Source organism: Azolla caroliniana, unplaced genomic scaffold (genome assembly GCF_043228905.1).
Source record: "Azolla caroliniana isolate FFs.n. ecotype wild unplaced genomic scaffold, voAzoCaro1.0.p SCAF_7, whole genome shotgun sequence".
NCBI classification, from domain to species: Eukaryota; Viridiplantae; Streptophyta; class Polypodiopsida; order Salviniales; family Salviniaceae; genus Azolla; species Azolla caroliniana.
The window spans coordinates 6996947-7010195 of NW_028230442.1; the positions used below are offsets into that span (position 1 = coordinate 6996947).

Here is a 13249-nt window from a genome sequence, read left to right on the forward strand (position 1 = left end):
TGTCACCCCAGGGAACGCACTTCTTATGGACACCTCGCCAACTCGTAGACCCAACCAAGAGGACTCAATTACATATTCCCCTCCCATTTACGTGTCGAGATTCGAGGGGATGGATGTGGATCTAAGCTTTGGATAGACCATCTTGGCAAGTCGTGCTCTCTTACCCCCATCTTAAATTTGGTTGTCGAACCATATGAACAACCCACATATTCCCTTGTCTTTGTGCAATGCAACTCCAATATATACACTGTTTATGTGTTGATTGAGTCCAAATAAATTGTTGAAGTTTACAAAACTTTCAATGTCAATTTTTTATCTACTTCAACAACGTTGATGGAGCAACACCCATGGTTGCATATTGGTTTATGTGAGTATGGTGTTCAAGTTAACAACATACTATATCCTCTCATTTTGTTTCTGCATTTTTGGGAGCTTGCTCTCATATAATAAAAAACTAGCTCGCTGCACTTATTTATTGGGCTTTTATATCTAGACAAATACAAATCATTTATACTTTCTCAAGGTAAATTAACCTTACTTGTTTGTCATTTAGGGTTTCTTTCACAAGACACTACATTGACGTTAAACATCATCAATATTTTCCAAGTTGAATGTTGCTTCTCGCTTCACATGATGGTAAAGGGTCCCTTGTGATAGAAAACCTAACCATCCTTAACTAAGAAGAAGGCAACGGCAAAACGAAAAGTAATACAAAAAGAAGGAAGGATATTGTGTTGGCAAGTGATAAATCGGTCATGCGTACAACGTTAGAAAGCATTGCACATGATTGGGACTGCCAGGATTTGGGCATTTCTCGAGCTACAACAATTTGGTGTATCCTTGGGAGCGAACCAACGATCACGTTAACACAATACAAAGCAATCGAGCCATTCAATTGCCTTGGGACAACGTTAGAAAGCATCACACATGATTGGGATTGGGAAGATTTCAACACATCTCAAGGTACAACGATTTTGTGTGCCCTCAGGAGCGAACCGACAATCATGCTAACACCACACAAACCAATCGAGTTGTTCAATGACCTCGGGACAACGCCAGAAAGCATCACATATGATTGGGATTGGCAGGATTTCGGCACATCTCGAGGTACAACGATTTGGCGTACCCTCGAGGGCGAACCGAGAATCCCCGCTAACGCAACACAAACTAATCGAGTCGTTCAATGGCCTCGGGACAACATGGCCGGCAAGAGAAGGAGCCCAATTTCATCGGCCTCGGGACAACAAAGGCCGGGTTGTGAATCCAAGTGGCAGGAGAAGGAGCCCAAGTGTGTGGCTTCATCGTCATGTCTGGGAGGAGGAAGCAACCACTTCTTCCCTGTCTAAAGGCTATTATTAATTAATTAATTGATTGATTAATTAAGTTAATTAATTAATTATTTTCCTGTGGAGGCTAGTTTTGCAGATTCGAAGAAAATGGTGAGCCCCCTGCCCCCCCCCCCCCCCCCCCCATTCGTTCTTGAAAAAATATGCACATACGTAGAACGACAACGACCAAACTGTCGAGACTACGAATTCCTGCTTCCATGGCGTTCTCTCAATCCTTCTCTGTTCCCGTCTCAGGTATTTGTGTTCCTCAAACCCCCCTCCTCCTCCTCCCCCCCGCTCTTTTCCCCAATTCATTATTTCTTTCTTTCCATGCATTTTTGCATTTATTTTGTCGGAAAAGTGTATTTTGGATTGCGAAAGTCTACATAATTCTATCCGTATATATATACATTTAACTCTTAATGTTTAAAGCAGGAAATTTTCTGAGAGATGGAACAGAAGCGTTTTGTATCGTCGAACCTTAGTGTATATTATTAAGTGACTTGTTTGACACAGCAGCAAAATTTGAAGGTAACAGACAGTTTCAAGAATTAAAATATCTAGTAGATTTCTATCTCCCTCCCCTCCCCCCACTTCAATTAAAATATCTAGTAAATCTTCTATTAAAGGGATTGATTATTTTTGGATGGCATATAATATTTATTCTTTAGGATTGTTCTCTACTTGGTTTGGTCTCTCGTATTCATAAATTGTAACTAAATAGTCATATGAGGCCCTTAATAAGTCTCCTTTTAATATTACTGATTTGCACATGGTCTTCTTTTAATATTACTACAATTCTCATTGCATTCTACATCTAGTTACATACATGAATACACGGTTTTGTGTTCACTTTGAATCCTCAATGTGTCCATTAGAGCTTTTATTCATTACTTCTATCCAATTGCTGGTCTGTGTTTGTTCACTTCTTTTTGCTGAAAAATTTACGCATTGCTAGTTCCCACCATGGTACTTCAACAATTGGTTATAAAAACTTCACACTCCCCACCCAATGTTGTCTTGGTCCAATTCCAAGTGTTCCAAGAAAACCCTGTTATAAAGTCAATAAAAAGAATAATAATGATGATGATGTCACAAAGAAGAAGAAGAAGAAGAAGAAAAAGAAGAAAAAGAAGAAGAAGAAGAAGAAAAGGAAAACATCTCCCAATGACCAATGATTCCTAGGTGAGATAGAATTGTGCTCTTAAAAATCTTCATATCCTTGAATCATGTCCATGGTCGCATGCGACCCAAAATTTTGATCATCGAAAAATCCTGGCCGTGGATGTTACGACTTTCTCTATCTCTCTCTCTCTCTGTCTCTCTCTCTCAAGATGATAATAAAATCTATTTATCTATCTCGTATATGAGGGTTGTGCTGTTGTGGGTGAGCCAAATTTTTACTTAAATATGAACTACTTCACTAAATGCCATAATGGAATGGTGGGATTTAAGGGATGACCTGGTCTCTATTAGACCTCAAAACACACGAATGAATTAAAGCAAAACTAATCTAGGCTCATGTCATTTTGGTAAAATGTATAAGTTGATTTTAGGTTGTCTTATCTTCTTGCATATCCATTGTGATGTCACAATTGCAGTCACTTCTTGGCTGGTTGGGACATTTGTACACACATATATGCATGTATGCATGGTAACTATTCTATATATGAGATGAATGTCAATAGAAAGAAACATTTCCTTTTAGCTGTATAATCGTTTTTGCATTTACTACTAAATAATTAGAAACAAGTTTTATGGTGCTTGTGGCCATTCAACTTAGTTTCCTTTGATTCTCATTCCCATGGTCCTCTAAGCTTGATAGTACATTGTAATGGTTTTGGTTATATAGGCATTATGAATTTTGAGCCATCCAAGAAAATTTTACGTTGTACTGTTGGTCTTTAATGGCATATATTCTTGGTGTATTGCATGGTGATTTCTTCATCTGAAGATCTATGCCTTTAAGATACTAATAACAATATGTTTTCTTGTTTTATACAAAAGCAGGAACATCTGGAAAGAAGAGAACCTACCAATTTAGTGAAATGAGCAAACCCGTAGCTCGTAATGCAGACAAGAAGGACGTTGATGAAAGCAAGAGTGATGTCGCACCATGTACATCTACTAATCATTTTGCAATATATGATGTGAAAGGTGCAAAGCCTCAAATTAGAAACATATTTGATGCTTGCGAGCGAGGTAACCACCAAGCAATAATGAAATTTGCAAAGGATAAGGACTTTGAGATTGATGCAAAGGTATCACAAATGCTCTGTCATTTTCTATTGATGCACAGTTTTTTGGCTAGTCTTAAGAATCAGGAATTGAGAAAAATCATAACATATGTATATTGAATTAAAAGTAGGTGCTAATTGTTGAGAAGTATAAAGAATTCCACTGAAAAAAAAAGTATGGAATTGTTCTAATTTGAAAAACCTCAGTATGTCTCTATAAAACCAAAATATGCAACGATTACTCTTTTAAGCATGCACATAGTTCTTCTCTTTGCATATATGATGAGTTCAAGTATATAAAAGATATAATATATGTTTCAAAGTTTTATTTCTAGGATCGGTTTGGAAGAACAGCGCTAATCTGGGCAGCAGATTGTGGGCATCCTCGTGTTTGTGAAACTCTTATCCGACTGAATGCTAGCATCAATACAGCAGATTCACATACCGGAAGGTATATAATGCGTTCAATTCACATATAAATAATATTCTATAAACAAGATGGCTAATAGAAATGTTCTCAGTGTGCTTGGCTTTTACAAATACTCATCTAACTAGGCTCTCACATAATTTTGGAAAAAAAGATGGATATAATATTCTTGCTCTGTTAATTCGCTGGTTTACAGATCGGCAATACATTGGGCTGCAAGAGCAGGAAGCTTACCTATTGTCCGTATCCTTGAGAGTTAAGGAAACTTTACATTGTTAATGGATGCATCTGGGTAATGTCAAAAGTTTCACCAATTCCTGGGGCTAAGAGGCATTTGGATCATTGGTTAATACATCATTCATTAATGCATAGTCACATGTATGGTGGTGCGTGTGTCTCTAGACATCTAGACGAGCGCCTATAGTGCCCTGACTACTGCGAACAGGCAAATAACGAGAGATTGATGTGAAAGCAGTTGGAGAGAGGAAATTAGGCCGGACATTCTAGGAACCCATCCAGATGTGTAGAGAAGTACACCACCATGCATGTTACTATGCAAATAATCAATGATGTATTAACCAAAGATTCTAATGTTTTTATGTTGGACCCAATAATCTCTCTCCAACTAAGAGTGCATTTGCAGCCCTTGAAGAGGTTGTGCTTATTTTATAGAACCCCTTAATCGCCCTACAACTAAGGGTCCGTTCACTTGCCGGAAGTGGTTATTATTATTATTATAGACCCCCGTCATCTCCCTCTTCGAGAGTCGATTCACATTTTTTGGAGATCCAATCCCTTATTAGGGGAGGGGCCTTTCACATTGGGCACTGAACACTATAATTGTCCATCTAACAATGACACACGTGACCAATGAATAATTCATGTACGTTTTTCCTTAAGGGTGCATCTTCAGGACTATTGGTACAATACGGTGCAAATATAAACAAAGAGGACAAGTATGGACTAACACCTTTGTATCTTGCCAAGGCAAAAGGTATGGATGGTGAAGAGGTTTTCCAATACTTATTGTCTGAAGGTGCACCGTATAGTGAACTTCAAGCATTCCGAGTTTCTGATATCGAGGACCAGATTCGTGCTGAGATGGCTGCTTTGGAGGCAAGCAAGGCCGAAGCTTCATCAAGTCCATAGAAACTAATAGTGAATAGATGTGTCAACATAGCGATTTATGGCTTGCTTTTTTAATATAAAAATATATGGCATAATAAAGAAAACTTGGCGTACCTCAAGCATGTAGAATTAAATATTCAAGATTTGAACAACTTATAGAAATCTAAAATTTTAGACTTGCACCATTGTAACACTTGAAAAAATCATATCATTACAATTAATACTCCCATTTTATCTTGGCTAGGAGGATGGTTGTTTTAAGTGTTTTCCATTTACTTTGCGAATTTAATATGCATCTTCGATTTAAAAATATGAAATATGATTGATAACATATTCTATAAGTGGTAGTGGAATATATTGACTCTTGATATTAATCCTACGAGTTATTTGAAGCATACTATAAATCCTTGAAACTAACATTTAGCAACATACCATGAATACATATCAGTTGTACAGTATGGTTATCGTCACTGTAAGTAAGGTCATTTCTTTGAAACATTGGGTTTTGGAAGTTGTTTTTTGCATATTCATTTTGGAAATTTGATAACATAGTGTTCCTTCTTGCAAACATACTCAACACCAAACAATATTGCACACACATCTTGTTGGATGAATCCATTCTCATCATGAAGTATTTGGTTATACAACAGAAATTTAGAAGATGTTTATAGTTTAGAGGACATTGTAAAAGGTAAATATGATACAATAATGCATGAATAATAGTGATAATGAAGAGGGTAACTACTTGAGCATGACATTTCTATTTGTATTAAGTTTCCATGTATGTATCTTGTGGTCAATTTTGATTGGAAGTTACACATTTCACTTAAGTAGAACTAATAATATAATGAATTACATGCTTTTATGTGAGTAGGATTACAGGTTTTTGACATTCGGTATGGCAATGAAATATCCAAAAATCTTGGCAATGGTTGCATCACAAGATTCGCAGCTTGAGTGAATGATTGATGAATTGCTGGAATTTGTTTTAAGGTGATACACTTGAAGGATTCGTGGTTACACATTGATCATGATTGGATTCAATGAGCATATACTAAACAATTGATCCCTTATTATCCTATTTCCAATGTCATATCCAACATTCCAATGACATGCTTGAAGGATTCATGGTTACACATTAATCATGACTTAATTCAATGAGCATATACTAAAACAATTGGCCCCTTATTATCCTAATCACAGTGTAAAATCCAACATTCAAGTACCCTAACCATGAATATTTCTTAATCCTCTTATGCTACCTTAACATCTTCATTAGTGTCATCTTAATCTACTTATTGCATTCCAATATCTTAGTATATCTCTTGTCAAACAACACAAAGGAACTCTTGTACCTACACATTGTTGAGTTGACACTTGAGACACAGCCACTCTAGGAGTCACATCCCCATGAACTCAACATAATGGATGTTGTACAACTAACTATACAATTACTAGAGGAGGGCCAACTGAACCAAATGAGGATGACGATGAATGAATGGAGATGTCGCATCCCACCCAATAAGTAGATGTAGTAGTATCTAAGTTTTATACTTCATATGGATAACTATTTATTGCTTTATTACAATCATTCGAGTTTCCTATGGAAAAATATTTCCCAACCTGCAACTTGGGCACTTTCATAGTTAGTATCCCCATGTAGAGGACATTCTTGGTAGAGAATAAATTATTATAATTCTAACTCTTCTTGGACGAAATAAAAAAGACAATATGATGCAAAAACTATTATTGGAATATTGCTGGTAGCACAAGGCTCCAATAAAGAATTATGAAACATTGGATGAAGCATTATATGTGGAGTTAAATCAAGGCGGAATGTCACCGTAGTAATTCGTTTAGAAATCACAAATGGGCCCAATTGTTGATGATCCAATTTGTGACAAGGCCTCATATAATGCTGAAATAACCATACTTGATCACCAACTTGAAATGTATGTTGAAGTGCACTCTTCCAAGTCACCCCGCTTAGCAAAAAGAAAGAATTTATTGGTCTAATCTTAGCACCAACCTTGAGCGAATGGTGTGGCCTAACTGCACTATACGAGTGGCTCGAGAATAACGTAAATTTACCAAATTATGGAAATTTCACGAATTGTTGTTGTCTTGTGTGTTGCTTTGGTTTTTTGTTGGTAAGTTGATAGCTCCTCTTGAATCCCTTGTAGTCAGGATAAATGACCTTCTACTCTAGGATTAGTGGAAACTTTAGGGATATCTAATGACACGTCCATCGAGGATGACTAGTATACACAAAGAATGGAGGAATGTATAGAATTTTTGCATGCAAACTCATCAAAATGTAAAACTTTGTTCCAATCATCTTGCTGAGAACTAATAAAACACTAAAGATATTGCCCCAATGTTTGATTTGAGTGCTCTGAGTGGCTAGCAATATATGAATGATAGCTTGAAGATAGTTTACAAGAGATTTTTAGCAATAGAAGTAAATGTTTCCAAAATTTAGAGTTAAATTGTGGTTCTCAATCACTGAAAAGTCATCTAGAAAACCATGATGCGAAAAACCTTATGCATAACAAGGTCAATTGTTTCTTCATTAGTAACTATCTTATTACATGGTAAGAAGTGTGCCATCTCTATAAAACAATCAACCCTAGTGAAAATAGTATTAAAGCCCTTAGAAGGTGGGATCTGTAATAAAGTGTAGAGAAATATATTGTCATGGTCCCTTTGGAATTGGTTATGGTTGTGCTAATCCATATATGTGATGTCCAAGCATTTTCATACCACAACATGTGTCACATGTATGAACTTAATCTTCGAAAAAGCTTCAACGATCGGGTTACCAAGATGATTGAGTGATCATATGTAATGTCTTGTGAATCCTAAAATGTCTAGCCATATAAGCATCCTAACAATGCTCTAATACTTTGAGATGAGTAGGCCCCTTTGGGATATATGGATAACCTTTGTAAACAAGAAGTTCATATGCCGGGTTGTGTTTTTTTATCAAAGAGCATGACTCATAAGCACCCACTTGAATTCCTTATCTTCCAAATGTTTTTGAGGGAACACATCCATCAAAATATCATGGTGCCCACTCTAGAATGCTTGAATCTACCGACATTTTAATAACTTTAGTTCCTTGTAGTTGTGTCGATTTCAAAATTATTTGCATCTGATGTTCTGTTGAGAATCAAGCTCAACCTAGCCTAGTGTGTGAACACACCCTTGAGAGTGTATGAACACTCAAAGGTCAAAAGTCACACCACTACACTTTACACATTAACTATGTGTGATAGAATATGATTCTATGACACATAACTAATGAGTTTCCATATTCCCCATGACTCATGAGCTTCGGTAGTTAATGAAGAGAGAGAGTGACTATATAAACCACTCTTCTCCTACTTTGTAATATGTCGATTAATCTCCTTTGTAATATACAATCTTCTTGAGTATTTTCTAATATCGATCTTGTGTCTCTCTCCTCTCCTCTCTCTTTCTCTCTCTCACACATAGACACACACATAACACACATCTTTAACCTATTCCGTTGCACAAGAATCACCATCGATTCTTTAAATGGTATCAGAGCGGTTTGGTAGCTTGATCTAGCTAATTCGCGTGTGTTGTGTTCTACGCCGACATTCGAGAAGAACCCACTCATTGAGATCGTAGTGCCGCTACATAGATTGTATTCAAGAGAGAAGAAGAAGGAAGACATCTACATCGAACACCATGAATACTCAAATGGGGAGTGCTCTCCCTAGTGAGAAGTTGGACTGAAACAACTTCGCATCTTGGGAGTACAAGATGCACCAATACCTTGTCGGTCAAGGTTATTGGAGTTACATAAAAGGAGCACAAGAAAATCGACCTGAACCAAAGGACGCCGACTACGCAACATGCGAGCAACCGGCGAGTCGAGTAATGTATTGCTTGGCGACATGTGTTCACGACCACATGCTCGACTACATTCGAGAAGTTGAAACGCCGAAGGAAGTGTGGGCTACACCTTAAAGATCAAGGAGCTTTGTGATGCACTTGGCTCGATAAACGTTAATGTGGATGATGATGAGATGGTGCAAATATGCCTCGGTGGCCTTGCACCACACCACGGTTCGGCGCGATGAAGACCATTGTACTAGCACCAGAGAATCCTCCCTCTTTCTTCAATCTTCAATCCATGTTGTTGGTTGAAGAAAACCATATTCGAAAAAGGAGCAACGCCTCGGAAGGCCACATGCTCTACACGCATTCGAACGGAGGAAGAGGACGCGACCGAGCAAAAGACCGATTCAGCCAAGGACGAGGCGGACGAGGTCCGACCTACAAACACAACTCCCAATTTCGGCATCAAGATAGAAGCCATCAAGGAACCTTCGGAAGAAGGAGAGCTTCCATTCCGGTTCGAGTCAACAAAACTCGATCGAATGCGGATATTGCGACAAAATCAGTCACCACGAAGAAGAGTGCCGAAAGAAGATGCGTGAGTCGGCTTCCACTAGCCGACAACTCACCAATTACGCCACCAACTCCGACTATAAAGGTCATGGCGGAATGTTTGTAATGAGACATAGAGCAAATTCTATGTTGGCCTCTACTTCGACTAATGCCTCCAATCCGGAAGATGTATGGTTCGTCGACTCCAGTGCTTCAAACCATATGACGTCCCATCAAGAATGGTTCAAAGACCTTTGAGAGCCGTATCGACCTGGTTATGTCGAAACCGGAGATGACACCACTCATCCAATTCGACATGTCGTCAATGTCCCATTCGGGAAAGAAGGTGAACAAACTTGCATAAAAAATGTCTTACATGTACCCACCACAACGAATAATTTTGTCTCGGTCGGCCAAATTGTGGAGCAAGGGATGCAAGTTCGATTCAACCAAGGTGGTTGCTTCATCGAGAAGGAAGGTTAACTAATTGCTCGTGGTCGAAGGGAAGGCCGAATGTTTATCCTCGAAGCGAACGAGATAAAATCGACCATGTTTGCAAAGGGCCTCAAACCCAACACCGACATAGAGCTATGACATAAAAGAATCAACCATATCAATCTCAATAAACTCAAGGCGATGCAATCGAAAATAGTCGTCATTGGGCTCCCGAACTTCAAAGAGAAAGAGATTGAAGGAGTATGTGAAGCATGCCAATTCGGCAAGCAACATCGGTGCCCGTTCCCAAAGGAGTGGAATGTGAGTAAAGGCCTATTGGACATAGTCCACTCAAATGTGTGGGGACCGGCACAGACGGCCACTTTGGAGGATGTCGGTACTATGTTACCTTGATTGACGACTTCTCTAGATACACATGGATCTTTCCCATGAGGATGAAGAGCGAAGTGTTTTTTCACACTTCCAAAAATTCATAAGCGAAGTCGAAAAGACAACCGGGTGCCATGTATGATGTCTTCGGTCAGACGGAGGTAAGGAATACTTCTCAGATGCATTCACGACATACCTTCTTCAAGAAGGAATTCAACGAGAATTCACTTGCCGACACACACCGCAACAGAATGGTGTAGCCGAACGCAAGAATCGACACATCCTCGAAGTAGCACGGACCATGCTCAACGAGAAGCATATGCCCAAATCATATTGCCAGGCAGAAGCTACAAATACCGCTGTCTACCTCATGAACCATTGCACAACATCCGGAGTGCATGAGGTCACCCCACACAAAAATACTATGGGAAGAAGTCAGATCTATCCCATGTAAGGATATTCGGCTCCATTGCATACGTGCACATTCTCGATGAGAAGCGGCAGAAGCTTGACCCAAAATCAGAGAAGTGCATCCTCGTGGGGTAGTCACTTGAACAAAAGGGGTACAAAGTGCTTCATTCAACCCATCTACTCGGAAGGCTCGTGTAAGTCGGGATGTCGTCTTTGACGAATCGACATCATGGTACAAACCCAAGCCAAATCCTCCCGAACGACCTCGACAACATAGAAGACAATGATCAACTAAGGTCAATACTCGAAGAGAGTCCGACCTCAACCAGATTGAGCGGACCACAAGAGCCTCCAAGCAACCAAAGCATATCTCGGCCAAGTCCAAAGATGGACAAAGGGAAGGCAAAAATGTAGGAATATGAAGACAATCACTTCGACTCACTCACTCAATAGTGAGTTCGATGGCTTTGATGTGCCTCTTATGAGGTCACCTAGAGTTAAGAAAGCACTCACATTGGCAAATGAGAAACTCCGTCGCTCCACTCGAGAGAAGAATCCGGTTAGCCGATTTGGCTACAACAACTATATGGCATATCATTATGCCTTTATGATGAAGGTAGCAGCAGTTCGTGAACCGGAGAGATTAGCCAAAGCCGCTAAAGATCTACGATGGGTCGAAGCAATGAACGAGGAGATGCAAGCTCTCAACAAGAATGAGACATGGGATCTTGTCTCTCAGTCACTGCACAAGAAGGGAATCGGTTGCAGATGGATATACAAAGTGAAGTATAATACTAATGGTTTCGTCAACCGCTAGAAAGCTCGACTCGTAACAAAGGGCTACGCACAAACACAGGGAGTCGACTATGAAGAGACCTTTGCCCTGATGGCAAAGATGACAACCGTGCAGACTATGATAGCGCTTGTTGAAACGAAAGGGTGGCACCTCCACCAGATGCATGTCAAGAACGCCTTTCTTCAAGGCGAATTAGAAGAGGAGGTGTACATGGTACAACCACCCGGCTTCGAATCCAAAAATTCATTCGAAAGTCGTTTGCCAACTCAAGAAGCCTCTCTACTCCCTTCAAGCAAGCACCACGTGCTTGGCACTCAAAGATAAGACAATATCTTCATCGAATAAGCTTCTGAATGTCAAAATACGACAATTCTCTCTATGTAAGAAGCGATTCCGAAAGTGTGATTGTCATCATCCTATACGTGGATGATCTAGTCATTGGAGGTGAGCATCTAGTCGACATCAACAAGGTCAAGTCCCTCCTCTCCAGCAAATTCGAGATGACGGACATGAAAGAGCTCCATTAATTCCTTGGCATTGAGGTAATCTGGACTCCAACCAAAATAATGATCTCTCAACGACACTCCATCCTCAACTTGTTGTACAAGTTCGGGATGATCGAGTGCAAATTTGTGGCAACCCTTCTCGATCGAAACCTCAAACTGGATGCCGACTCCGGCACCACAGAGTGTGAGCCGACTTAGTATCGACAACTGATCGGGAGCCTCATTTACCTCACGATTACTCGACCCGACCTGAGCTATTCGGTCGGTCTCCTTAGCCAATTCATGCAAACTCCACGAGATATCCATTTGGATTGTGTTAAGCGAGTGCTACGATATGTGAATGGAATGATGAACTATGGCATTCTCTATAAGTCGGTCACGCCAATTCAATTCGAAGGGTACATAGATGCCGACTAGGCTGGCTACAAATCCGATCGACGATCAACCTCTGGTTTCGTCTTGTCCCTCAAAAGTGGAGCCATCTCTTGGAGTAGCAAGAAGCAACCAACTGTCGCTCTTTCGAGCACAGAGGCCGAATACAAGGGCGCGGCGATGGTTGCATGTGAAGCCATATGGCTCAAGAGGATATTGAAGGATCTGGGCGTTCCCGTCAAAGATCAGATTCCCCTTTACTGCGACAACATGAGGAATATTCATTTGGCTCTGAACCCGGTGTTCCACGCATGCATGAATCATATCGAAGTGCAATATCACTTCATTCGAGAGCGTGTTAAGACTGGAGATGTCGACCTTCAACACATCAACACGAATATTTAGACAACCGATATCTTCACCAAAGCCCTAGGACTAACAAGCTTCGGCAAGTCATGTCAAACTTTGGATTGATGATCCCTGACTTGCCAAGCTTGAGGGGGAGTATGTCCGAACCGGGTATCAGTCGAAGCGAACACCGAACAGAGAGAACCGAATACTGTTCAAATCGGGTACCAGTTGAAGCGGACAAGCCGACCAAAGTTGAGCTTGAGGAGGCATGTTGAGAATCAAGCTCAACCTAGCCTATTGTGTGAACACACCCTTGAGAGTGTATGAACACTCAAAGGTCAATAGTCACATCACTACTCTTTACACATTAATTATGTGTCATAGAATCATATTCTATGACACATAACTAATGAGTTTCCACATTCCCCATGACTCATGAGCTTCGG

At 40.0% G+C, this 13249-nt stretch overlaps 1 protein-coding gene across 1 annotated transcript; it reads left to right on the forward strand.

Moving 5' to 3' along the window:
- Positions 1–1501: 1501 nt before the first annotated feature.
- LOC147861743 (uncharacterized) lies at positions 1502–5317 on the forward strand. Its single transcript, XM_087322666.1, has 6 exons — positions 1502–1583; positions 1764–1859; positions 3339–3589; positions 3901–4016; positions 4189–4235; positions 4906–5317. The coding sequence occupies exons 3-6, from the start codon at positions 3377–3379 to the stop codon at positions 5139–5141; spliced, it is 612 nt and encodes a 203-aa protein (XP_087178792.1). The 5' UTR covers positions 1502–1583; positions 1764–1859; positions 3339–3376; the 3' UTR covers positions 5142–5317.
- The last annotated feature ends 7932 nt before the right edge of the window (positions 5318–13249 follow it).

Excerpts from the sequence above, each read along its gene's own strand:
- LOC147861743 (XM_087322666.1), top strand. The coding sequence starts at position 3,377 with ATGAGCAAACCCGTAGCTCGTAATGCAGACAAGAAGGACGTTGATGAA. Across the intron at positions 3,590-3,900 it reads ACTTTGAGATTGATGCAAAG|GATCGGTTTGGAAGAACAGC; the intron begins GTATCACAAATG and ends TTTTATTTCTAG. Across the intron at positions 4,236-4,905 it reads AGGAAGCTTACCTATTGTCC|GACTATTGGTACAATACGGT; the intron begins GTATCCTTGAGA and ends GTGCATCTTCAG.